We start from the raw sequence: 26,928 nt of genomic DNA, 5'->3' as shown, positions 1-26,928 counted from the left end.
ATAAGCTTAAAATTAAAACTGGAAAGAGTGCTGTGAACAAAGCTAAGTAATTTTTTGGTCTGCCCAAACCAGAGGTACTTAAACAATTTAAGTGTTGGTTTTTTGTTTTGTTTTTTTGTCCTCCAAATATAATATGAAACCAATTAGGGTGGGGATTGGGTCTCATTCTTCTTTGTATTCAGACTTCTGAGAATATGGTACATGTTTAATTGATGTTTAATTGCTTAATGGATAGAAGAGGTTAGAGAAGGGGGGGATGGAGGGAGGGAGGAAGGAGATCCAAGTTAGCATTCAAATTAGAGATGCAATTTGAGGATTTTTTGGAAATTTGTGAACATTAATGGGGAAGATACTTTGGAAGGTTGCTATCTCCTGTAGACTCAATATTTTTTTCTACAGTTTTAAGTGAATGCTAATTTGTTTTTAATAATCTTGTTTTCTATTTAATTCATTTATTCATCTGTTTATATCTATTTATTTATTTTTATTCACTTCTTTATGTAAGTTTTCCAAAAAGTCACCCTGAACATATGCTTCAGGCTCTCCTGTGTTTCCTTTTGCTGGTTTAACACTCATTCTAGTAAACCTAACAAAATAGATATTTGTGTAGGAAAGATATTATTTTTTGAGCTTTAATTCTGGGAGTAAATGCTACTGTTGATAACAAGCTAAATATATATAGAAATGAAAACATGACCAGGCTGATTCAGCCATTCTGAATGTGATGACTTATTGATGTAATATTGAATTCTTGATTCAACTAATTGTATTTTCACTTTATAAAATGTGTTTTTCATTTTTAAGAACTCTTCTCAGATTCATTTTTCTTTCAAGAGAAACTTGCTGTATGAATGCAATTTTTCATCAAATTTAATTTCACTGAGAATGTGAATTAGATAATTGTTGTTTGCTATTTTTGTTGTTGTTTGTTTTGATTAGATTGGTTTGTTTTTTACCTGCTTCTTACATTCATGTTTAACCAGGGGTATTTTCCTCTGAATACATGGATTGTTCTCCCCACCCCCTCCTGTTCCTTGAAATACTGAAATACTGAGAGATTTCTTTTTCTGGTTCATCAAGGATTCGTGTAATCAGTGTTCAATTGTTTTAATCCTAGACAAAAAGAGAAGACTAAAGTTTACATTTATTGAAAATCTCTTTGACAACTTAGCCAATTGTTTTTGTAGGATTGTGATTAGAGGAAGAGATTCCTAGAAAATAAAAGTTATTACACAAAATTCTCCCAGTAGACAGTCTGGATTGACAGTAGAAATCCAGTTTATTATTGCCTGGAAGGTGCTCATCTCCTTACTGTTCTGTTAGAAGGCTGGCTTTTCTTCCTTAAACCAGATATGCAATCTGTGAAAAATCCCGTTTTCCAAAGACTGTGTTATAGAACTGGGAGGCTGATGGACATTGAGATTAAGATCCACATGACTACTTTGCAATGTGTCTACAGAAAGTTAGCAAAACTTTCGTGGCAGGCTAAGTAAGGGGGAGAAACTCACTTATTTACTCTCCATTGAACCCTTCCATTTTGATATGTGTTAGGAAGAACCACAGAGCTCTTGGCTATAATATCTCCATCCAAACCTCTGCTCTAAGAGACTGGACATTGTCTAGCATGGCTAGAATCCCCCCTGAAATGCCTGCCTGAGAAAGCTTAGTGCTTCCAGGAAAATATACTGTTTGTTCTAGTCAAAACTTGACTCACCTCTAAATCCCCTCTTAGAGCAGTTATCTTAGAAAGCTTACAATTATAATTCCTTTCTCTGACCTTTGAAAAGTAAGTCTACTACTTGAAACTATTTCTTCAAGGACCTGAGAGCCATCTCTCTGAAATGCAAACATTCAGGGAGTTAAGAGAGATAATTCTCACTTTCCCAGTCCCTGTGGGAGCATAAGGGTCTAGCTTCAGCGGGGTCACCATCTTGCTTTAATGTGTACGGGTGCCACAATCATAAAGATAGGAGAAGTTTATTTCTCTCCTAGATAAGCACCAACTAACAAATCTTAATACCTCTTAATACCACCAGTGTCTTTCCCTTAGCATACCTTTAAAAAGTCTTTAGTATTTTGTTTTGGGGAAGTTGCGTTCCTTCATGCTGGTCCCTCTTTTCCACAGTAATTATATTACTGAATGAAAGCTGTCCTCACTGCTTTAATGAGTGTCTGGCTTCGTTTCAGATGTCTCCTTCATTCTGCTTGCTGCATAGTCTTGTAAGTGGGTTGGGTACCTTTCTGGTTTCCAGTAATGATAAGTGTTTTCCAGATCTCATTCATTTAGGTATTTTGCATAATATTTCAGTCCCAGAATTCTCTATAAGCTGTCATATCTCTGGGGGATATGTTCCAAGATCCCCAGTGGATAGTACTGAACCTTACATATGTACTGTTTTGTTCTTCTTCCTGTACATACATAGCCATGAAATAGGCCTTGTGACATAGGGCTAGTCTACTATTGACTTTCTGATGGTATATTAGGAGGATCATCTGCTTCCTGATGACCGCAGTTGCCTGGGGGTAACTGAAACCATGGAAAGCAAAACCACAAATAAAGGGGGGACTACGTACTTGTAGTATAAGTGTATGAACAGATCATGCATTTTGTAGCAAAAGTACACTTTAGTTTGAGTCTTTGCTTCAATATTTTTATTAGCTTCTTAAAACTGGGTAAGAGACTAAAATTTCTGTATCTCATTTTCTTCATTTGAAAATTAAAAAGGGGGCACCTGGGTGGCTCAGGTCTTGATCTTGGGGTCTTGGGATCGAGCCACACATCAGGCTTAGTGGTGAGTCTGCTTCTCCCTCTCCCTCTATTATCTCTCATGCTCTCAAAAAATAAATAAATAAAATCTTTAAAAGAGTAAAATAAATACATACTGTATGGACTTGTTGGAAAATTGAGATTGAATGAGAAAACATGTGCAATGGGTAATACATAGCTCAGAGTAATTGTTCAATAAATAATTACTACTTTGAATTATCAATCCCTGACAAATCCTGAAGAAATTCGCTTCTCCTCTTTGTCGTTACAATGCCTCCTTATGGCATCCTTCACACACCTGTCTGTAGGTTTCCTCTAATAGGCAGTGAGCTTCTTCACAGATATCTTTTATCCCTATATCCACAGCTCCTGCCATTTGAAAAGATGGGCATTTGATAAATGTTTAGTGAATGAGCAAGTACATGAATAAATGAATGCATGTGTGAATTCATGTTTCATTTTTCTTATATTTGGTCTGAAACAAAGATCTATCTATTGTGCTGCCTTAAAATTTTCTTAAGACTCATCAGTCTTAGAAATAGGATCTAAAGGTACAAATGGGAACTTACCACAGCATAGTTTTCATTTCCTGCCTTTGGCTATATCTGGTTGGACTACTTACTTAAGCTCAACTTGTTAAAACTCAGTAAATGCCTACCCCACATGATTTGACTCATACATCCTCTTTTGTCCACAAGCAATTGTCTTAAGAAAGGGAAGAGCTCTCAAATGCTGTGGCAATTTAAGAACTCAGTAGAACAATGGAATCCCGTTCTGGAGTAGAAAATTTGGATGAAGATGGTTATACTCAATTAGACTTCCGCTCTCAAGGCATCACTAGGAGACCTGTGGTCTTAGAGAAAGGTATCTTTTCTTTCTGCTTTCAGTGTTCTTGTTCTCATCAACTAAAACACTTATGTGGAAAAAATTTGAGAGACTTATGATTTGTAGGCTGAAAACCTTTTAAAAGATTTTCAGAAGTCACTGAAGATATTTTGAAATATCTTTGTTCGTTGCAAGCATTTGGTAACTAATTATTGGTATTTAAATTAATTATTAAGATGGCAGAAAATACAATTTCTCAGGTGCCTGGGTGGCTCAGTTGGTTAAGTTTCTGCCTTTGGCTCAGGGCATGATCCCAGGGTCCTGGGATTGAGTCCTGCATTGGGCTCCTTGCTCAGCAGGGAGCCTGCTTCTCCCTCTGCCTCTGCCTCTCATGAATGAATAAAATCTTTAAAAAGAAAAAAAGAAAACACAATTTCTCTGTTCTGTAGAAATAGACACTTCAGCAGTAAGGAACTGTAAATAAGTGTGATGAAATGCAAAGATGTAAGAATTTCAATAGGAGTGACTTGCTTGTTTGGTAGAAAGGAGTAAATCGTAGAATGGAAGTCGCGGAAACTTAAATGTATATGAACAACATCAGGATATTGGAGATAAGAGAGAGAAGATAGGTGAGGGAAAAAACAAATTTGTGATTTTGTGGTAAAGGCCAAAGGGACTTCAGAAGTCATAGGGTTTGGAATCATGAATCTGATGTGTTTTTTTTGGGGTAAGACATTGATTTGGATTTTTTTTTTTAACCAAATGGGAGTCTTTTGTATACTAGTGAAGGAAAATATATGTGCTAGATGAAAAGATTCCATTTGCAGAACATGAGTCTTAAACATAATAGAAAAGGAGTAAAATATGGAGAAAGGCATTATACGCTCTCTCCCTTAATAGAATGAGTCATTTGTTTCCTCTGTAGTTCTCCTATTTGACAATTCTCTGAAATGCTTGTAATGTTTATTCTCAAAGACAGAACTATATCCTTGGTGCAGTGGTATTAATATAAAATCAGTTTCCTGTTATCAAGAGAAAGATTATTCATAAGTTTTGACATGAGAATTTGCTCTCTTCTGCTTTATGGTAACCCACATTGCACAATTATTTTCCCTTTACCACTTATGCAATCCTTTTCTTGCTCAACCTGTTGAGGAGGACTAGAAAAACTGGATGATACAAGAGGTAGGGAGGCAGGTGTATTTCTACGTATTTGTTGACAAACAGTGAGTTATGTATAATGTGCTAGTAGCCTCTAGACTAGGTGCTTTTATGTGTTAGCTCATTTAGTTTCCACAATAATCCTCTGAGGTATTATTAACCCAATTTTTCACAAAGAGAAATGAATAAACAGAGGGAGTAATTCACCCAAGGCTATGCAACAAATAAGTGAAAAGAGAAGGTTATCCTCAGTAACCAGGGCTATTTCCCCTACCGTAATATGTCTTCTATAAAAATGAATGGGATTTCAGAAACTCTGGTAATGTCAGGACCATCAGTGTGAACCTGAAATTAGGAGTGTATAGGTATCAGGGCACTGTGCTGAAATTATAGTTCCAGGACCTAAGGAGGTATGCTAAATGTGAGGGAAAATTCAGATAATCCTAGATGACTAGATTATCTGCATATCGGAGATTAATAGTTCACTTTAGAATTTTCCAGATTTTGATGAACTGTAGAACTGAAATGCTCTGTGATTTGTCATATTTCTTCATTTTAATTTCTGTTCCCTCTGGCTTCCTAGTAACTTGTGCTACATCTCCTCATTGGCGTCCCATTGCTGTGACTTTGGGAATCCTATGCTTGCTACTATTGGTGATAGCTGTGATCCTGGGTACCATGGGTGAGTATTGGTGGGGGAGATCAACAACAACAACAACAACAACAACAACAGACATTTGATAAGCATTTATTATGTGCCAGGCACTCTTTTAAGAGCTTGACATGCATAATCTAATTGAATCTGTATATTAACCACATTGAATCAGTGCTACTAATTCATTTTACTTATAAGAGAAGTGAGAGGTGGGGAGAGGTGCACTTCATTTTCTAGGGCCATAAACTAGTTAGTGGTAAGACCATGATTAGAAATTTAGGCAATCTGACTGAAAAAACGCATACTCTTTTTTTTCTTCCTTTTTTTGTTTTAGAGAGGGAGAGAGAGCCAGTACGAGTGGGGGAGGGACAGAGGAAAAGAGATTCTCAAGCAGGCTCCACACTCAGCACTGAGCCTGACACGGGGCTCCATCTGATGACCCCGAAATCATGACCTGAGCTGAAATCAAGAGTCGGAGGCTTCACTGACTGAGCCACTCAGGCACCCCTAAAAAATGCATACTCTTAACTATATTGCTCTAGTATCTTCCTTGAATAGCTGGTTTTATTTTATTTTATTTTATTTTATTGTTTTTTTAAATATTTTATTTATTTATTTGATAGAGAGAGACACAGCGAGAGAGGGAACACGAGCAGGGGGAGTGGGAGAGGGAGAAGCAGGCCTCCTGTGGAGCAGGGAGCCCGGTGTGGGACTCAATCCCAGGACCCCAGGATCATGACCTGAGCCGAAGGCAGATGCTTAACAACTGAGCCACCCAGGCGACCCAAGGAGCTCTCATTTTTAAATAACAGAAGAAAGATAGAAGATTTATTACTATTTCAAATCTATCATGCTCCAATTGATGGTATTTCATGTGCCTCTTGTTTTCCCTTTCACACTCCTCTATCTGCTTTGTTTTTCTCCTTTTTACTACACCCTCATGGAAGTAATGTTTTCTTTCCATCTATTTATCTATCCTCTATTCTACCATATGTCATCTATCTATCTATCTATCTATCTCTCTATCATTTACTTTTACCTCTCAATCAGCAATGTGTTATCTATTTATCATTAATCAAGAATATATCCCTTTGTATTCCAACAAAAATATGGATTTTGGAATTATAATTTCAAATATAGTAGAATGACTTTTTTTTTTTCTGTCACTGTAATTTTTGTTGGTATATGAAGCTATTTGGAGATCCAATTCAGGGAGCAACCCATTGAAGAACAACAACTTCCCATCAAGAAATAAAGAGAACCACAGTCAACCCACACAATCATCTTTAGAAGACCATGTGGCTCCTACCAAGACTCTCACAACCACAGGCAAGGGCAGGGTTAAAAGATGAATGGAATCCTTGATACAGGAAAGTTAATTACTGTGGCTAAGGCCTGGAGTAGGGTTGGTAAAGACAGTATTTTTACATGCAAGGATTGTGCATTCAAGGAAAGCACACATCAGTATTATCTCAGTATAGTATGTCCCTGTCATACATGTAATAAAGTGATATAAATATCCCATGCATTTGGCCAATGATTTCTAAGTTGGATTTTTTTTTTTCAAATTAGTGATGAATTTATCACTCTCTACATATTTAGACCTATAGGAGATTGTATAATTTGATGCAAAGGAAAGAAATATGTTCTCCCCCCCTTAAGAATTGACATTTTAAAGTAACAGAGATAGAATAGGAAAATGGATGTCAGAAAGGAAGAAAGGGAGAGAAAAGGAAAGAAGGGAAAATGTTCTTAGAATAAGAATTGTATGTGAATTAAACATATACAAGATACGTAGACCTAATAGAATAGATACGTTTCTGAAAACTCTGGTTATATTTGTTTTTCTTTAATCATACAATTTCATTACAATTTTATACACACTTGACCTTTATTTCTAATTGTATCATAATTGACTATGATGATATTTTGAGTTCAATTTTCCATCTCTGGACCCATACCTTCTCACTATTTGTATCAAGTAGCTAAAAATAGAAAGTAGAGATACTCTATAATGTGAATAATTGCTCTTATACGTTTCTCATTTGGAAAGTTGTATTCTTAAATGGATCTCACAACTCTAAAATAAGTTAACATGAAATTACTGTATATCTTGAAGATTGATTTTGAGTTGATTTATTTTAAAAATTATCATGAAGAAAAGGAGTAATGGACTGAAGGTGAAAGAATGGAAGACAGGTCAAGAAGGAAAGGAGGGTTGACTGTCTAAAACACTGTTTATAGTTAATTCATTTTTAAGTTTTAAATGAATGAGGGGGTTTCAATGTGGTCTCTTCTGTAAAAATCATATCCCTATAATTTGAACTGAAAATGGAATATATTACTGGTAATTCATTGATTATTAAGTATCCTTGGGATGAATGATGCTTGCACTGAAAGAGCAAACTGGCATGTTATGAACCTCATTGTATTTACTTTTTATTTCCAGGAGCTTTTTCCAGCTCTTGTCCTCCTAATTGGATCATACATAAAAACAACTGTTATCTATTTAGCACATCGTTAGCTTCCTGGAATAGAAGTAAAAGACAGTGCTCTCAACTGCACTCTAACCTCCTGAAGATAGACAGTGCAGAAGAACTGGTAAGTGTAGACTTCAGTTATAATTATCTGTGGTCTATATTGAGCAGAGAAATAGAGGTAGATTCCAGGTAATGATAATTTTCCCTAAAAGAGGGCACCTGGGTAGCTCAGTCAGTTAAGTGTCTGCCTTCAGTTCAGGTCATGATCCCAGGGTCCTGGGATGGAGCCCCACATCCGGCTCCCTACTCAGCAAGGAATTATCCCTCTCCCTCTGCCCCTCCCCCCCCTGCTCACACACTCTCTCTAGCACTCTCTCTCTCTGTCTCTCGCAAATAAATAAATAAAATCTTAAAAAAATATATTTTCCCTAAGAGAAAGTCACATTTAATATCCTCCATAATTATAATAACAGCATGTATTAAGTGGGTAAAATATATGGTTTTTTAATTAATTCAAAAATAAATATTTTCACTTTATTTTTTAAAAGATTGTATTTATTTTATTTTAGAGAGAGAGTGTGTGTGCTTGAGGCGGGGAGGGGGTGGGAGGAAGAGAGAGAATCTCAAGGAGACTCTGCACTGAGTGTTGAGCCTGATGCAGGTCTCGATCTCATGACCCTGAGATCTAGACCTGAGCCAAAACCAAGAGTCAGGTGCTTAACTAACTGCACCACCCAGGGGCCCCAGTGTGTTTTACCTTAAAACAAATCTATTCAAACACACTCCAAGTTTGCATGACAATAAGAATCAGGTCACTACTCATTTTTGAGCGTTTGGATTTCAATTCTTAAATTTGGTGGAGTAAAATAGAAAATTCTCCCCCTTGTCATCACTATCAAGGAAAATAGCAGCAATGATAGTATACATTTATAAGTCATTTACTCCTTGCAAGATACCAGGAAAGGCAAAGAGGTTTAAAAAGTAACCTTGCTATTTCAATGCTTATATAGTTTGTAAGAAGAAAGAAAGAACTCAACAGCTGCTAAAAGTTAAATATCTGGTATTGGCACTCAGTGACAGGAATTCAGACAGAGATCCCTGGATACATAAAGTTTTACAGAAAAAGTGGAAGTTATAATGCATTGCGAGTGAAGGGTAGAACTCGGTTGGGCTATAAGAAGGGATTAAAAACAATCTGAGAAGAACCATGAGAGACAATGGACTCTGAAAAACAAACTGAGGGTTCTAGAGGGGAGGGGGTTGGGAGGATGGGTTAGCCTGGTGATGGGTATTGAGGAGGGCACGTTCTGCATGGAGCACTGGGTGTTATGCACAAACAATGAATCATGGAACACTACATCTAAAACTAATGATGTAATGTATGGGGATTAACATAACAATAAAAAAATTAAAAAAAAAAGAGGTCCTCAAGCAAAAATAAATAAATAAATAAAAAATAAAAAAAAATTAAAAAATTAAAAAAAAATAAAAAATAAAAAAAAAAATAAAAACAATCTGTAACTCCTACATTTACTTTCACTTCCTTTCAACTTTTGTGTTTCTGTCCTGCATTACCCAACAGTTGTAGTTCGCATGAAAATGAATGGAAGTAGATTGTGGCAAAGAAAGGGAATGACACTGGAAGTCTGGCTTTTCGATGTTCCTGTTGTTTGTCAAATGTCATCATTAAACATCAAATTACTTATTCATAGAACATGCAGTGGAACTATGTTAGTTTTATATTTTTATCTAACTCTGCAAAGGATTTCTTGACAAAAATGTGATAAATTCATATATTTGATTTGAGAAGATAGTGGTCTGTTGTCCATGAAAATTGCCTCGGAGCTCTGTCATTCTTGGATCTTGTCAGGCAGGTTGCATGGAGGCATTATAATTTTGACATTATGGGTCTATTCTTTATTGGAAAATTAAACAATAATGACTCTGAAGAAATGAAATATACTTTTTGAGGCACTCAATGGCATTTAATAATTGACACTTCTCTCTAGGTTGATGCCAGTGTATGCATGCATTCTTCACCAAGGCGACTCAATCTGTTGTCTCTTTCTCAGTGTCTGTAAGAGTCTCCCTCCATCTTTTTATCTCTATCATCTCTGTCTGTCTCACTCTCTCAGTGACTCTTTGACATGTATTTGTATTTATGCTTTCCTACAGGAATTTATAGTAAGGCAAACGTCTTCTCAACCTGATAATTCATTCTGGATAGGACTTTCTCGCCATCAGACTGAAGGATCATGGCTCTGGGAGGACGGCTCAATGTTCTCTTCTAACTTGTAAGTATCTGGAAAGACAAAACTTCACACCCTTTCTCGGAAAGACAAGAGCATGTCAAGCAGTTAAGAATCTGATTTGTGAGCCATTTATGAGAATGAGAGAAAGGGAAATGGTGATGAAGAGAGAAAAAGAGTGAATCGGGAAAAAAAGAAAAGAGGGTAGAGGAGAATTTTACAGTCAAAACAAGTTGAGTGGTCATCTAGTGCTGTCAACACAAATGTTCCTCAGCTTTCTTACAAGGAGGGCATCTGGCACCTGTTTGAAGTAGTCGTTAGGAGCCATCACTGTTAGTATAAAACTGTGGTGAAGAGCATGGGCTTTGGAGTCACTTCTCAGGTTGAGACAATGATTGGCCCACTCACTGTGTGAAATTGGTTAAGCTGTTTGACCTACCTGAACCCCTTCCTCTTTCCTCATCTGTAAATGAGAATAATGAGAATAAAAATAATACCTGTCTGCTAGGATTTTAAGATAAAGGAGATAAAAGTCAAATCACTTAGCATAGTGTCCTGCACCTAAATATGTGACAAATGCTATTATTAATTTTGAAAGTAACCACATTTCACACTTTATAAAGTTCTTTTAAACATATTTCCATTTTCATTATAAATTCTCCCTTACTGTGTGTGGATCAGCTAGGGTTCTTCAGAGAAGAAGATCTATATAGATCTCCTATTGGTTCTGAAGAACTCTGACTGATCCACACACAATGAGGAATAATTGATACATGGAGATTTATTATGAGGAATTGGCTCCCATGAGTATGGAAGCTAAGAAGGCCCACAATCTGCCATCTGCAAGCTGGTGACCCAGGAAAACCTGGGGCTATAAATTCCCTTCAAGTATGAAGGGCTGGGAACGAGGGGAGCTAATGGTGTAAAACCCAGGGCTCAGGTAGAAAGAAGATGAGCTACACTCAGATGTCTCAGCTCACAAAGTGAGGCAGGAAAAGGCAAAGTTTCCAAAGTATATTAAAATCTCCTACTGTGATTCTACTTAAAATTCTGTAACTATTTTGAGGGGCTGATGCTGTATTATTAGGCACATATAGATTTAGAATTTTTATACTGTACAGGTGCACAGCCCGTTCAAAGTACTTTTTCTTTTCTGTCTTTCCTCTTTTTGAACCGCTTAAATAATTTTATGACTCCATTTTTTCTTATATTAATTTAGAATTTACTCTTACTAGTTTTTTCATAGTTGCTCTAAAGATTACAACACACATTCTTCACTCATCAAAGTCTAATATTAATTGTTTTATAATGTTCTTCCTGGGCAATATAAAAATATATTAGAATATTTCTTTACTCTGTGTATTCCCTCCCCAATTTACATGCTATTATTTTTGTGTACTTTAATGCTCTCACATCTTTTCCCACATTTTAAATCTCTACAATTGGCACCTGTCTTACAACTGCAGGCCTTTTATAATCATTGTAGGTCTGAACTCAAGTTGAGCCCTGTTAAGAAGGCTTAGTGTTTGCTTCTGCCAGTCAAAGAGAGGCACCACAAACCTGAGATTACTTAAACACTCTGCTTGTTTTTTTTGTTTTGTTTTGTTTTGTTATTTAAATACACTGGTATTATGGATTCAATTAGAAGATCTGTGTAAGTATGAGCTTGTGGTTCAACTTCTCAGGGGATGTAATTTTTTTTCTCCCATCTTCCACTTGGTGGCAAGATTAAGACAGGCACTGCTCACTATTACTCTTTTCTGGTTGTAGTTTTAGTTTTCATTTACTCCTACACCAGAATAATCCTTTGTTCTGCAGGGTTTTCTACTAAATTCCCATCTTGGATGAATTTATTTCACAGTATTAGTTAAATAAATGGTCTCTCAACAACTGATGGCATCTAGATTCAGTAAAAAATATAGCCCTAGAAAACAGTAGATGTATAGATTTATACACAGTTCATCTAGATTTTTCCACGTATTTATGGTTTGCGTTGCTTCTTATTTATTTCTGTCTCCTACCTTCCATTTCAACCATTTTCCTTAAACCTGAAGAATACTCTCTACTAGTCCCTTTAGAGTAGAAATTTTAGGGTTTAGTTCTCTGTGTCTAAAACTGTTTTTATTTCAACTTTTCTAAAAAAAATATTTTCTTTGATTATAAAATTGGAAATGTGTAGTTTGTTTCTCTCAGCCGCTCAAAGATACTATTATAATATTTTCCTATTTTTTATTATTGTTTTTGAAAGGTCAGCTGTTTGAAGGTAATATATGTTTTAAACCTGGTGCCTTTTTTCAGCTTTGGAAAATTCTCAGCCAACTTGCTTCAAATGTTGCTTCCACCCTATCTTTCTTCCCTTCTTCTGGGATTCCAGTTATATACATTATAGACCCATTTACAACATTCTGTATGTCTTGTTTGCTTAATCCTTCATCCTTTTTTCTTTATATATTTACTTCTCATGTATCTTTCATTTCTCAATTTTTTTTTTCTCATCTGTGGTTAATCTGGTGTTAAAAGCCTCCATTAAGTTCTTAATTTTGTTTAGTGAATTTTTCAGTTCTATAACTTCAACTTGGTTCTTTGCCAAATCTACTCTGTCACTATTTATAATTCCTAGCTTTCTTCCAACATTCTCAAATTTATCTTTTAACTCCTAGAATGTAGTTGCTTTAACATTTGTATTTGATAATTCCAACGTCTTATACTCATGTATGTCTGTTTCTATTATGTTTTTCTCCTATTTTTCATTCATGTTGATTTTTCTTATATGTCTGATTATTTTGTTATTAATTTTTAAAATTTTACTTCCAGTATAATTAACATATAGTGTTATATTAGTTTTAGGTGTTCAATATTGTGATTCATTAATTCTATGCAATACTCAATGCTTCTCATGATAAAGAATACTCTTTAATCCCCATTACCTATTTCACCCATTTCACAACCCACATTCTCTCTAGTAACCTGTTTGTGTTCTATAATCAAGAGTCTGTTTTTTGGTTTGTCTCTTTTTTCCTTTGTTCATTTGTTTTTTTCCCTTAAATTTCACATATGAGTGAAATCATATGGTATTTGTCTTTCTCTGACTGACTTATTTCACTTAGCATTATACTCTCTATCTCTAACCATGTCATTGCAAATCGCAAGATTTCATTCTTTTTTATGGCTGAATAATATTCCAGTGTGCGTGTGTGTGTGTGTGTGTGTGTGTGTGTGTGTGTGTGTGTGTGTAGCCCCTCTTCTTTATCCATTCATCTATCCTTGGCCACTTAGGCTGCTTCCATAATTTGGCTACTGTAAGTAAAACTGCTATAAACATAGAGGTGCATGTATCCCTTTGAATTAGTGCTTTCATATTCTTTAGGTAAATACCCAGTAGTGTGATTCCTGGATCCTAGGGTAATTCTAGTTTTAATTTTTTGAGGAACTCAAAACCATTTTCCACAGTGGCTGCACCAGTTGCATTCCTACCAACAGTGTAAGAAGGTTCCTTTTTCTCCACATCTTCAACACTTGTTTCCTGAGTTTTTGATTTTGGCCATTCTGACAGGTGTGGGGTGATATCTCACTGTGGTTTTGATTTGCATTTCCCTGATGATGAGTGTTATTGAGCATCTTTTCATGTGTCTGTTGGCCATCTGAATGTCTTCTTTGGAGAAATATCTGTTCATGTCTTCTTCCCATTTTTTAATTGGATTATTTGATTTTTATGCCTGATTTTTTTTTAAGATTTTATTTATTTATTTGACAGAGAGACACAGCGAGAGAGGGAACACAAGCAGGGGGAATGGGAGAGGGAGAAGCAGACTCCCTGCTGAGCAAGGAGCCCAATGTGGGGCTCGATCCCAGGACCCTGGGATCATGACCTGAGCCAAAGGCAGATGCTTAACTACTGAGCCACCCAGGCACCCCATGCCTGATTATTTTTGATAGTGTGCTCAACATTATATCTTAAATGTTGTATAATTAATTTGAAATTTACAGAGTGGCCTTTAATTTGCTTCTGGTAGGCATTATTTGGGTGTAAATAATACAAACTGCTGCGTATGATCACATTTTGATTTTAACACCACTTAACTATTTCACTTCCACCAGCCTAAGCACAGTGAATTTGTTAACAATCTTGACAAAATATATGTCCTACTTTTTTTATAGCACTTGTTTGTCTTGAATTTTCTTTTGCTATTTAAACATATGACTAGTGGACTCTTTCTAAAAATCACAAGAGTGGGCCCAGATTATCGCTTTGATATGTTACTATGCCTTGGTTTCCTGGGTGGCAGTAACTTAATGTAGCTCTGTCCATACCCAAAAAAAACTCTTGGACGTCAAGGAAAACTTTTGGAGAACAGCAGTCAGAATTCTCCCTGAGGCCTGAATCAACGTTGTTTCATGCTTTTAGCCTAGTCATTTCTACAAAAGAATTGTCTCAATCCTCCAGCCCCAGGTCCAAGAAGAGCTAGATACACAAGATGAAGAGTACCAGTCCACAGCTTTTACAGTGAAGCTCAGTGTTGCCTTTTAAGCTCGACTAATTAACACTGCTCCTTCAGGAGACTGAAGAGCAAATAGAACAGAGCTGTACTCCCACTTACCCATGATAATTATCATAATTGTCTATCACTGTATTGTAATATAATTCTGTCTTCAGAATGCATTAAAATATATAATGCTGTTTTCCCTGCCTTTAAATGGCCTTGATATCTATGATTCTTCATTTATTTTTTTAAGATTTTATTTATTATTTGAGAGAGAGAGCGCGCATGAGAGAGAGCGATCACAAGCAGGGGGGAGGGGTAGAGGGAGAAGCAGACTCCCCACTGAACAGGGAGCCTGATGTGGGACTCAATCCCAGGACCCTGGGATCATGACCTGTGATAAAGGCAGATGCTTAACTGACTGAGCCACCCAGGTGCACCTATGATTCTTCACTTAGTTCTAGATACTTCTCAATAACTCTTCTGCTTGGTTTCACTAGTCTGTTGTTTTATTTGATAAATATACTTCTAGGTAAGAGGTTGAAAGATAAATAAAGAACTGTCTATAGAATACTATATGATTTTTCTTATCTGTCAGGAGCTTTATTTAGTTTTATGTGACTAATAGTATCTTTCTTAAAAAATTTTTGAGTCGTTTTTATGCCTTAATAACGAACACTCTTCTGTTACCATTTGAGAACTAATGCAATCTAAATTCAAGTTTCCTTTCCCAATAACGTAACCATTTAGGAACTCTTTTCACCAATATCCTTACCCATATCCTTGCTAATTTATTTCAGCATTGTGTAGATAGTAGACAGTATTTCTTACATTTGTTTTAATTACCTCATTATATTTTAACAGGTTTCAAATCAGAAGCACAGAAACCCAAGAAAACTCATCTCAGAGTTGTGTGTGGATTCACCTGTCAATAATTTATGACCAACTTTGTAGTGTGCCCTCATACAGTATTTGTGAGAAGAAGTTGTCAATAAAATGATGGGGGTGTCAGGGTGAAAGAGCAGACAGAAGTACGTAAAATAATAAGAAGGGCAGAAAACAAAACAGAAAAGAGAGATATTTGAGGTCAAAATAACTGCTGAAAATATCAAGAGAGCTCAGCCAACTTTAATCTTAGATGAGAATGGAGAAGCTATGATTCTGAACTTACCAACTGAAATGGCAGGCCAGTATTAGGTTCTAGTTAATAGAGCCCTAGAAATGGAGTCAAGTCAGCTAAACTTAAATTTTCATTCTACCACTGACTGACCTAATATTGACATGGAATTAGCCATAAATCTTTGGTGTTTCAAGAAGATCTTTATTTCTGGGTCTATTAAAGTTGCTTTTTGTCCTTAAAAAATGCCCCTGGAGTACACATGATGTGTTTCCATGATATGTTCCTCCACGTCTAATAGTGTATCAGACACAGGTGGAAGGCAAAATGTATTTCTGAATAGCAAAATGAGGAAAAAAAAATCTTCACTACAATCAGAGCTATTTTATTATTTTGTTCATCAATATGGTTATGATCAAAAAACACATGAAAAAGCAGCAACTCCATCTCTTTCTTTTCCCTCAGTTAAATAGCCCAGAGAGTATGTCTGCCACATCTCTGACTAATAGGATCTTGTATAATGTGAAATAGTATGGTAACTGCTCTTATAAGAAAGTGTTCTCCATTGTAAATATTATCAATCAAAAAAGATCTGGTAATGAATGTAGAAAAAGAAAAAAAAAAAAACAATCCAGGGGCCTGGGTGGCTCAGTTGGTTGAACATCTAACTCTTGATTTCGGCTGGGGTGGTGATCTCAGGATCCTGAGATTGAGCCCCGTGTCAGCCTCCACGCTCAGCGTGGAGTCTGCTTAGGATTCTCTCTCTCCTTCTCCCTCTGCCCCTCCCCCTGCTTGTGCATGCTCTCTCTCTCTAAATAAATAAAATCTTAAAAAAAAAAATCTTATCACTGAGGTATTAACATTCTGAAAGGCAAAACATGTCTTACTATTTTTTATGATTACCGTTTTGCAGTTTTTAGCAATTTTTCAATAATTATAATTAAAAGGTATTATTGGAACATGTTTCCTTATATGATGATCTGTCTCTTTCTTATTTTCTCTTAAATTTTCTCCTTGGTGGTGTTTTTATTTCCATTGTTATTACCATGTGAACAGAAAACTGCATCAAGTTCACTGGATTTTTCACTTTAAAATGATTAATTTTATGTTATGTGAATTTCACTGTAATAAAAAAATGATAATCAAAGAACCTTTGGCCTCCAAATGCTTTGTGTAGTAATATTATCACAATATGCCCTCTCGCCATAAGAAAATGATGGTGAACTTGGCTCTTAGGAAGAGGTAGTATAGTAGTAGTTTTATGTTGAAGAATAAATTTGGGATCTTAAGTATTTAAAGATTGAAAAGAAGAAGATATAGAAATTTTTGGTGAAGTCTCTTAATGGCTTTTAATATACAAACTTGATTTGTCACTATATGAAAAGACATGTGGAAAGGGCAAAGATAATTTGAGAGTTAAATTAAGGCACAAGGTGAGATTTTGAAGAGTACCATGTCTTTTAATTTTGTTTTTGGTTTGATCAATTCCTCCTGGGTCCTGAGAATGGAGTGGATGATTTGAGAAGTCATAATAATAAAAAATAATTCTGGATGCAGAATGTACTTAGAGCAGACAATATTTATTGTTTAAATATTTATGATTTAAAGATAAAAGTGTGACTATAACAAAATGATGGTACAAAGTAAGATGCTCTAGGTTGTCCAAGCATACTATACCTGACTGGTTAATACATGTTTATACCACAGTTTACATGGGCATGTACGTGGGAATGAACAGGAAACATCCATTTTTCCAAGAGACAGAAAAGGGAAAATAGCTACTAGCTGAACTTTTTTTTTTTTTTAAGATTTTATTTATTTATTTGATTGACAGAGAGAGAGAGCGAGAGAGGGAACACAAGCAGGGGGAGTGGGAGAGGGACAAGCAGGCTTCCAGCCAAGCAGGGAGCCCGACAGGGGGCTCGATCCCAGGACCCTGGGACAATGACCTGAGCTGAAGGCAGCCGCTCAACCAACTGAGCTACCCAGGCGCCCCTGAACTTCTGTCTAAAGGGTAAATTCAAGATGAGTAATGATCATGCTAGAGGAAACACTTACCTACTCGAGGACCACCATCTTCTCTGGCCTGAGTTATTGTGGTAATTTTCAAAGTAATCTCCCAGTGTCCACCTTTGTCCTTCTAAGCTACTTTTTCAAACATAGCAGAGTGATTCTTTTAAATTTAAAACAAATCATGTCAGCCCTCTACTCAAAATCTCCTAGACTTCCCATGTACCTCAGAGTAAAACTAAATATAAATAAATAAAAATGAAAAAGAAAAGACCTTTTCAATTGTCAGTAGGCCACTTTACTCCTTTGACCTAATCTACTTTTCTCCTCTTCACTCATTCCATTTAGGACACTGGTTTCTCTCTTGTTTCATAATAACTGGCATGCTTCCACCTCAGGGCATTTGAGCTTTCTGTTCTCTTTACCTCAATGATTCTTACCCTAGATATTTCAGGACCTACTCTTGCACTTCTTATAAAATCTCTGCACATACATCATTTTCTTAAGGAGGCTGACTCTGACTGCCATATTTAAAATTACCAACCCTCCTTTTTGTATATTCTTTTTTTTTTATTTTTAAGATTTATTTATTTATTTATTTTAGAGAGAGAGAGAGAGAGGGTGGGGGCAGAAGGAGAAAGAAAATCTCAAGCAGACTTCCCACTGAGTGTGGAGCCCAATGCAGGGCTCAGTCTTACAACCCTGAGATCATGACCCGAGACTAAATCAAGAGTCAGTCACCCAGCTGACTGAGCCACCCAGGTGCCCCTCCTTTTTGTATATTCTTAATCTCCCTTACCTTCCATATATTTTCATAAGTCTTATTATAGTCTAATATACTCTATTATTTACTTACTTTCTTTTATGTTATCTGCCTTCCTCCATAAAATATAGGCTCTAAAGGACAGAAAGTTTTGTTTTACACTGATGCATCCTAGAATCTGAGAATAGCACCTGAAACAAAGCAGGTGTTCAAAAAATATTTTTGTCATTGTTGAAAAAATAAGTATTTAAGGACAAGTAGGAAAAATGTTAGTACAGGTTGTTTGGTGAAAAGTATCTAGGATCTACTTGAATCAATGAAGTTTGGAGAATAGTTTTAACTGCTTTTCATGTGAATCATAATCATTAGCACCTTCTAAATGTATTCTTTCAGGCCCCAGCTGTTGCAGTTTCTATTATTGATCTTCCTGCTCCTTTCTTCTATGTGTTTCACTTACCTCTTCCTTCAAGTTTTTTTACTGCCTTATCTCCTGTAACATTTTCTAATACATCAATCCAATGCAAATAACCAAATAATTTTTTATTTACTGCTTTTTACAAGGCATGCTGCAAGAGAAAGGTCTCTCTAGGTTTGTTTTATTTAGAATAACCTGATGAACAATACATAGTTTGAGACATAATAAATCTACAGTACATGTTTCCTAATCCACCCCTCATAGGGCCTGCCTGTCCCCACCCAAGCATCTTCTCCATTTCTTTATATTTTGTATGCTTGATTTAGCTAGGCTAATAACCAAAACATAGAAAAGTATTGGTAAAATAATACAGTTGTATTTTATTAATTCAAGAAAGATTTTTGGACATTATCTAAAACAGTTTTTTCATTTCCTTCTGAGCTTAGGAAATTTAGGTAAAAATTATTACCTGGTTTCCTGGAGTCACATATAAAGTTACATGTAGTTAGCAATAATTCTAAAAGTCCTGACTTACAATTAATTGTGTAATTGTTCATGATCATGGTCTACCGAAAGTGTTAGAAAATGTTAAATTGAGTTCATATAACGTAAGAAGAAAGATCATTGAATTGACAACAGGAAGACTACTTTTTAAAAAAATTCAGTGTAGTTAACATACACTGTTACATTAGTTTCAGGTACATGTCCATATATTACTCAGTGCTCATCAGATAAGTGTACTCTTAATCCCCTTCACCTATCACCCATCCCCCCACCCACCTTCCCTCTGGTAACTGTTTGTTCTCTGTAGTTAAGAGTCTGTTTCTGGTTTGTCTCTTTTTTCCTTTGTTCATTATTTTTTCCCTTAAATTCCACATATGAACAAAATCATATGGTATTTGTCTTTCTCTGGTTTATTTCACTTAGCATTACATTGTCTAGCTCTATCCATGTCATTGCAACTAGTAAGATTTCATTCTTTTTTAATGGCTGAATAATATCCCTATATTATACACACACACACACACACACACACACACACACACACACACACACACACTACCTCTTCTTTATCCATTCATCTATCAGTGGGCACTTGGGCTGCTTCCATAGTTTGGTTATTATAAATAAAGCTGCAATAAACATAGGGGTGCATGTATCCCTTTGAATTAGTGTTTTGTATTCTTTAGGTAAATACCTAGTAGTGCAATTACTGGATCATATGGTAGTTCTATTTTTTAATTTTTTGAGGAACCTCCATACTGTCTTCCAGAGTGGCTGCACTGATTGCATTCCCACCAACAGTGTAAGAAGGTTCCTTTTTCTCCACATCCTTGCCAAAACTTGCTGTTTCTTGAGTTTTTGATTTTAGCCATTCTGACAGGTGTGAGGTGTTATCTCACTGTGTTTTTGATTTCCATTTCCCTGATGATGAGTGTTATTGAGCATCTTTTAATGTGTCTGTTGGCCATCTGAATGTCTTCTTTGGAGAAATGTCTGTTCATGTCTTCTGCCCAATTTTTAATTGGAATTTTTGGTTTTTTGTTGTTGAGTTGTATAATTTCTTTCTATATTTTGGATACTAACCTTTTGTTGGATATGTCATTTGCAAATATCTTCTCCCATTCAGTAGGTTATCTTCTAGTTTTATTGGTTGTTTCCTTTTCAGTGCAGAAGCCTGTTATTTTGATATAGTCCCAGTAGTTTATTTTTGTTTTTGTTTCCCCTTTCTCAAGAGACATATTTAGAAAGATGTTGTTATGGCCAATGTCAGAGAAATTACTGCCTATGATCTCTTCTAGGATTTTTTTTGTTTCAGGTTTCACATTTAGGTCCTTAATCCATTTTTAGTTTATTTTTGTGTATGGTATAAGAAAGTGGTCTAGTTTCATTCTTTTGCTTGTTGCTGTCCAGTTTTCCCAACACCGTTTGTTGAAGAGACTTTTTCCCATCGTGTATTCTTGTCTCGTTTGTCAAAGATTAATTGACCATAGAATTATCGGTTTATTTCTGGACTTTCTATGCTAATCTATTGATCCACGTGTCTATTTTTGTGTCAGTACCATACTGTTTTGATCACAGTTTTATAGTATAACTTGAAGTCTGGGATTTTGATACCTACAGTTTTGTTGTTCTTTTTCAAGATTGCATTGGCTATTTGGTGTCTTTTGTAGTTCCATTTAAATTTTAGGATTGTTTGTTCTAGTTCTGTGAAAAATGCTGTTGGCATTTTGATAGGGACCATATTAAATCTGTAGGTTGCTTTGGGCAGTATAGACATTTTAACAATATTCATTCTTCCAATGCATGAGCACGGAATGTTTTTCCATTTATTTTTGTTGTCTTCAATTGTTTTCATCAGTGTTTTATAGTTTTCAGAGCACAGGTCTTTCACCTCTTTGGTTAAGTTTATTCCTAGGTGTTTTATTATTTTTGGTGCAATTGTAAATGGGAGTGTTTTTTTTTAAATTTATCTTTCTGCTACTTCATTTAATGTATAGAAATGCAACAGATCTCTCTATGTTGATTTTGTATCCTGCAACTATTGAATTCATTTTTCAGTTCTAGTAGTTTGTTGGTGGAGTCTTTAGGGTTTTCTATATATAATATCATGTCATCTCTAAATAGTGAGTTTTACTTCTTCCTCACCAATTTGGATGCCTTTTATTTTTTTCTGTTTGATTGCTGTGGCTAGAACTTCCAGTACTATGTTGAATAAAAGTAATAAAAGTGAACATCCTTGTCTTGTTTCTGACCTTAGGAGAAAAGTTCTGTGTTTCACCATTGAGTACGATGTTTGCTATGGGTTTTTCATATAAGGCCTTTTTTATGTTGAGGTATGTTTCCTCTAAACCCATTTTGTTGAGGGTTTTTTTTTTTTTTTTAAGATTTATTTATTCATTTTGAGAGAGAGAGAGGGAGAGAGATAGAGAGTGGAGAGAGGGAATCTTTCAAGCAGACTCCCCACTAAGCATGGAGCCGGATGCAGGGCTCAATCCCATAAACCATGAGATCATGACCTGAGCTGAAAACTAAACTTAACTGACTGAGACACCCAGGTGCCCTTGTTGAGGGTTTTTATCATGAATGGATGCTGTACTTTGACAAATGTTTTTTATACATCTATCAAAATAATCATATGCTTTTTATTCTTTCTCTTATTAATGTGATGTATCATGCTGATTAATTTGCAAATATTGAACCACCCTTGCATCCCAGGAATAAATCCCATTTTATCATGGTGAATGACTTTTTTTTTTTTAAAGATTTTATTTATTTATTTATTTATTTGACAGAGAGAGACACAGTGAGAGAGGGAACACAAGCAGGGGGAGTGGAAGAGGGAGAAGCAGGTTTCCCGCGGAGCAGGGAGCCCGATATGGGGCTCGATCCCAGGACCCTGGGATCATGACCTGAGCCGAAGGCAGATGCTTAACGACTGAGCTATCCAGGTGCCCCCATGGTGAATGACTTTTTTTTTTTTTTTCTAATGTATTGTTGGATTTGGTTTGCTAATATTTTGTTGTGGATTTTTATATCTATGTTCATCAGAGATACTGACCTGTAGTTCTCTTTTTTAGTGGTGTCTTTATCTGGTTTTGGTATCAGGGTAATGTTGGACTCATAGAATGGATTTGGGAGTTTTCCTTCCTCTATTTTTAGGAAAAGTTTGAGAAGAATAGGTATTAGCTATTCTTTAAATGTTCAGTAAAATTCACCTGTGAAGCCATGTGGTCCTGAACTTTTGTTTGTTGGGTGTTTTTTTTTTTAATTGTTTTTTTTTTTAATTACTGATTTAATTTTATTGCTAGTAATTGGTCAGTTCAAATTTTCTATTTCTTACTGTTTCATTTCTGGAAGGTTGTATGTTTCTAGGAATTTATCCATTTCTTCTAAGTTGTCAAATTTGTTGGCATATAATTTATCATAATGTTCTCTTATAATCCTTTGTATTTCTGTGGTGTTGGTTGTTATTTCTCCTCTTTCATTTCTGATTTTGTTTATTTTAGACCTCTCTTTCCTTTTTTTTTTTTTTTTTGTGAGTCTGGCTAGAGGTTTATCAATTTTGTTGATTTTTCAAAGAACGAGCTCCTGGTTTCATTTGATCCATTCTATTGGGTTTTTTGTAGTGTTTTTGTTTTGTTTTGTTTAATTTCTATATCATTTATTTCTGCTCTAATATTTATTATTTCCTTCTTTCTACTGGTTTGGGGTTTTGTTTGTTCTTCTTTCTCTAGCTCCTTTAGGTATAAGTTTATGTTAGGTTGTTTATTTGAGGTTATTCTTGTTTCTTGTGGTAGGCCTGTATTGCTATAAACTTCCCTCTTCAAACCACTTTTGCTGCATCCCAAAGATTTTGGACTGCTGTGTTTTCATTTTGTTTCTCTCCATGTAATTTTTTATTTCTTTTTTCTAGGTTGACCCATTCATTATTTAGTAGCATGTTATTTAACCTCCATGTATTTGTGGGTTTTCCGTATTTTTTTTTCTTGTGGTTGATTTCTAGCTTCATTGCATTTTGATCAGAAAAGATGCATGGTATGACTTTGATCTCTTTGAATTTCCTGAGACTGTTTTGTGGTCTAATATGTGATCTATTCTGGAGAATGTTCTATATGCACTTGTAAAGAATGTGTATTCTGCTGTTTTAAGATGAAATATTTTGAACATGTATGTTAAATCCATCTGGTCCAGAGTGTCATTCAAAGCCAATGTTTTCTTGTTGATTTTCTGTTTAGATCATCTGTCCACTGATGTAAGTGGGGTCTTAAAGTCCCCTACTATTATTGTATTTCTATCAACTAGTTCCTTTATGTTTCTTATTAACTGTTTTATGTATTTAAGTGCTCCCATGTTGGATGTATAAATATTCACAATTGTTTTATCTTCTTGTTGGATTGTTCCTTTAGTGATTATATAATGTCCTTCTTTGTCTCTTGTTACAGTCTCTGTTTTAAAGCATTTTGTCTGATATAAGTATTGCTAGCTTTCTTTAGACATCCATTTCCATGATCAATGTTTCTCCATCCCTGCACTTTTAATCTACATGCTGTCTTTACATCTGAAATGAATCTCTTATAGGCAACATATAGATAGGTCTTGTTTTTTTATCCATTCCATCACCTTATGTCTCTTGATTGGGGCATTTAGTCCATTTACATTCAAAGTAATTATTGATAAATATGTATTTATTGCCATTTTGTTACTTGTTTTGTGGTTGTTTTGTAGTTCTTCTCTAATTTTTAATTCTCTTGCTCTCTTCTCACACAGTTTGCTCATTTTCTTTGGTGATATACTCAGATTCCTTTCTCTTTATTTTTGCTTATCTGTTACGGGTTTTTGATTTGTGGTTACCATTAGGTTTGTATATAACATCTTCTGTATAGAGCAGTCTATATTAAGTTGATGGTCATTTAAGTTTGAACCCATTCTTTACTCATCTCCTTTTCATATTTTAGGTATATAATATCATACCTTATGTCTTTTTATTTAATGAGTCCTTGACTGCATTTTACAGACATACTTATTTTTACTGCCTCTGTGCTTACTACGTTTCTTGCTCTTACTTATGGTCTTTCCTTTCCACTCAAAGAGTCCATGTCAACATTTCCTGTAGGGCTGGTTTAGTAGTCATGAACTCCTTTAGCTTTTGCTTGTCTGGGAAACTCTATCTCTCCTTCTATTCCTTTTTTTTTTTCTGTAAGGATTTTATTTATTTATTTGTCAGAGAGAGAGAGCAATCACAAGCAGGGGGGTGGCAGGCAGAGGAGAAGCAGGCTTCCTGCTGAGCAAGGAGCTCTATGCAGGACTTGATCCCAGAGCCCTGGGATCATGACCTGAACCGAAGGCAGACACTTAACCAACTGAGCCATCCAGATGTCCCTCTCCTTCTATTCTGAATAAATAGCCTTGTTGGATAGAAGATTATTGGCTGCAGAATTTTTTTTCCCTTTCAGCACTTTGAATGTATCATGTCACTCTCTTCTGGCCTGCAAAGTTTTTGATGAAAATTCCACTGATAGTCTCATGGGGTTTCCCTTTTAGGTAAGTGTCTTCTTTTCTCTTTCTGCTCTTAAAATTCTCTCTTTTCCACTACTTTTTACCACTTTAATTACCATGTATCTTGGACCTCCTTGGGTTGATCCCGTTGGAGGTTCTCTCTGTCTCCTGGATCTGGATATCTGTTTCCTTCCACAGGTTTAGGAAGTTTTCAGCTATTATGTCTTCAAATAAATTTTCTGTCCCCTTTTCTCTCTTCTTCTTCTTCTGGGCTCCCTATAATGTGAATGTTATTACACTTGGTGGAGTTGCTGAGTTCCTTAAGTCTATTATCATTTTGCATATTTTTTTTCTCTCTCATCTGCTCAGCTCGATTACTTTCCATTATTCAGTCCTCCAGGTTGCTAATTTGTTTTTCTGCTCCTCTAGCCTGCTATTTATTCCATCTAGTGTACTTTTAATTTCATTTATTGTGTTCTTCATCTCTGATTGTTTCTTTTTTAACTCTTTGTTAAAGGTCTCACTGATGTCCTCCACTCTTTTCTCAAGTCCTATGAGTAAAGTTATGATCATTACTTTAAATTCTCTTAAGGCATATTACTTATATCTATTTTGCTTAAGTTTCTTGTTGTGGTTTTGTCTTATTCTTTCATTTGGAACATAGTCCTCTGTCTTCTCCTTTTGTCTAACTCTCTGTGTCTGTTTCAGTGTGTTAGGGAAGTCAGCTACACCTCCTGCTCTTGAAAGTATGGCCTGGTGCTTCAGAGGTGTCTCCTATGTGTGTTGTGTGGGCCTTGCTTTTGAGTCTTGACTGCTTTTTCTTCAGTCCAGTCATCTAGCTCTCTTTCCCTGTTGTGGGCAGTGTTTGGTCCCTGTGGTGTTAGTGGACCGTCTGGGACCACCTTGGGCTTGAGTTGAGTCAGACCAAACATTTGTTAGAGATGCAGTAGCAGCAAACTGTGAGGCACTTTCCTTGAGTAGTTTTCATTGGTCAGCGGGGCCTACAATCAAACCCACTGTCTGCCCCCAGCCCATGGCTGGGGCAGCCCTCTGATTGGTGTATGTGCTTATCTCCTCTTATTCCAGGGCAGGTGTCACTTTGGAGTGATGCTGGCTCCTGTTGGGGCTGCTTGCACACTGCCAGCCTGTGGCTCCAGTTTGAATTGTTCTGCCCAAGAGTGTATTGGAGCAGCCATGCCACTGCCTCTCGCACTGGCCAGAGCATGGTCCACAGTTTTAACAAGGTGCATACTGATCTGCTTGCAAAGTGAGACCGGCCACCACCACTGCCTTGACTAGGGCAGATCTGTAAAGAATGCATGGGCAGGGCACACAGTGTTAACAATTGGTCTTCTGTGGGACTCACTGCTACCACTGTCACTACCAAAGCTGGCCCAAGGTCCTGCAAAGTGTGTGGGGGCAGGAGACTGGGTGTTGGCCAAGCTTGTGCTGGTCTTCTAGGGGAGGGCACCTGCAGTGCTGAGACTGAGGTGAGCATAACTAGAAAGGGCGGATCTTCTGAAGCAGTGTGGGTGGGGTGGGATGTTAGGGGTTAGGGGTTAGGGGTGTGTGTGTTAGCAAATTAGGCACCACACTGGTTTCTGCAGGCGGTTGTTGTTTATGCTGAAGGGCAGGGGAGGGAAATGGCACCTGACAGCTCCTTTGTTCCTGGAGAAATCCAACAAGAGAACACTTTTGAAGCTAATACTGTCACTAAGCAGCTATGTGACTTTAAAACAGCCACTTCATCTAACTGGGCTTCAATCTTCTTTTTTGTAAAATGAAAAAGTAGAATCAATAGATATTCTCAAAAAGACTCTGTGCTGACATTCCATGTATATGATGCTTTATACTATGCCCTTGGAGAAAAGAAGAGGCTGGTCCTATGATCTCTTTTCAGAAGTTAAACCTCATCCAAGTGACTCAGTGAGTGTCTGGTATATAAGAGACTAGGTGATATGTATTCCTTTGCCTGATTATTGCTCCACAGAGCCTGAAGGAATCT

General features: G+C 36.2%; 2 protein-coding genes across 6 annotated transcripts in view; both read left to right on the top strand.

Moving 5' to 3' along the window:
- The first annotated feature begins 3,409 nt into the window (after positions 1-3,409).
- On the top strand, positions 3,410-24,968 carry CLEC7A (C-type lectin domain containing 7A). Of its 5 annotated transcripts, none has more exons than XM_078075589.1 (6): positions 3,411-3,631; positions 5,337-5,435; positions 6,600-6,737; positions 7,858-8,009; positions 10,064-10,182; positions 24,881-24,968. In XM_078075589.1, the coding sequence occupies exons 1-6, from the start codon at positions 3,529-3,531 to the stop codon at positions 24,966-24,968; spliced, it is 699 nt and encodes a 232-aa protein (XP_077931715.1). In that variant the 5' UTR covers positions 3,411-3,528. The 5 variants fall into 5 exon arrangements, with proteins under 5 accessions (XP_035922341.1, XP_035922343.1, XP_077931715.1 ...); XM_036066445.2 differs by lacking the exon at positions 24,881-24,968 and adding an exon at positions 15,483-16,885 and having other exon boundaries at positions 3,413-3,631; XM_036066448.2 differs by lacking the exons at positions 10,064-10,182; positions 24,881-24,968 and adding an exon at positions 15,483-16,885 and having other exon boundaries at positions 3,410-3,631.
- The window catches only part of CLEC1A (C-type lectin domain family 1 member A), a 43,002-nt gene continuing 26,191 nt past the window's right edge, over positions 10,118-26,928 (top strand). The window contains exon 1 of the mRNA XM_036066438.2: positions 10,118-10,182. The gene's annotated coding sequence lies outside the window, so the exon portion shown is untranslated. The remainder of the gene's footprint in view (positions 10,183-26,928) is intronic.

Source organism: Halichoerus grypus, chromosome 6 (genome assembly GCF_964656455.1).
Source record: "Halichoerus grypus chromosome 6, mHalGry1.hap1.1, whole genome shotgun sequence".
NCBI lineage: Eukaryota > Metazoa > Chordata > Mammalia > Carnivora > Phocidae > Halichoerus > Halichoerus grypus.
The sequence above is the reverse complement of the archived record's forward strand: the minus strand, read 5'-3'. Positions and strand labels throughout refer to the sequence as shown.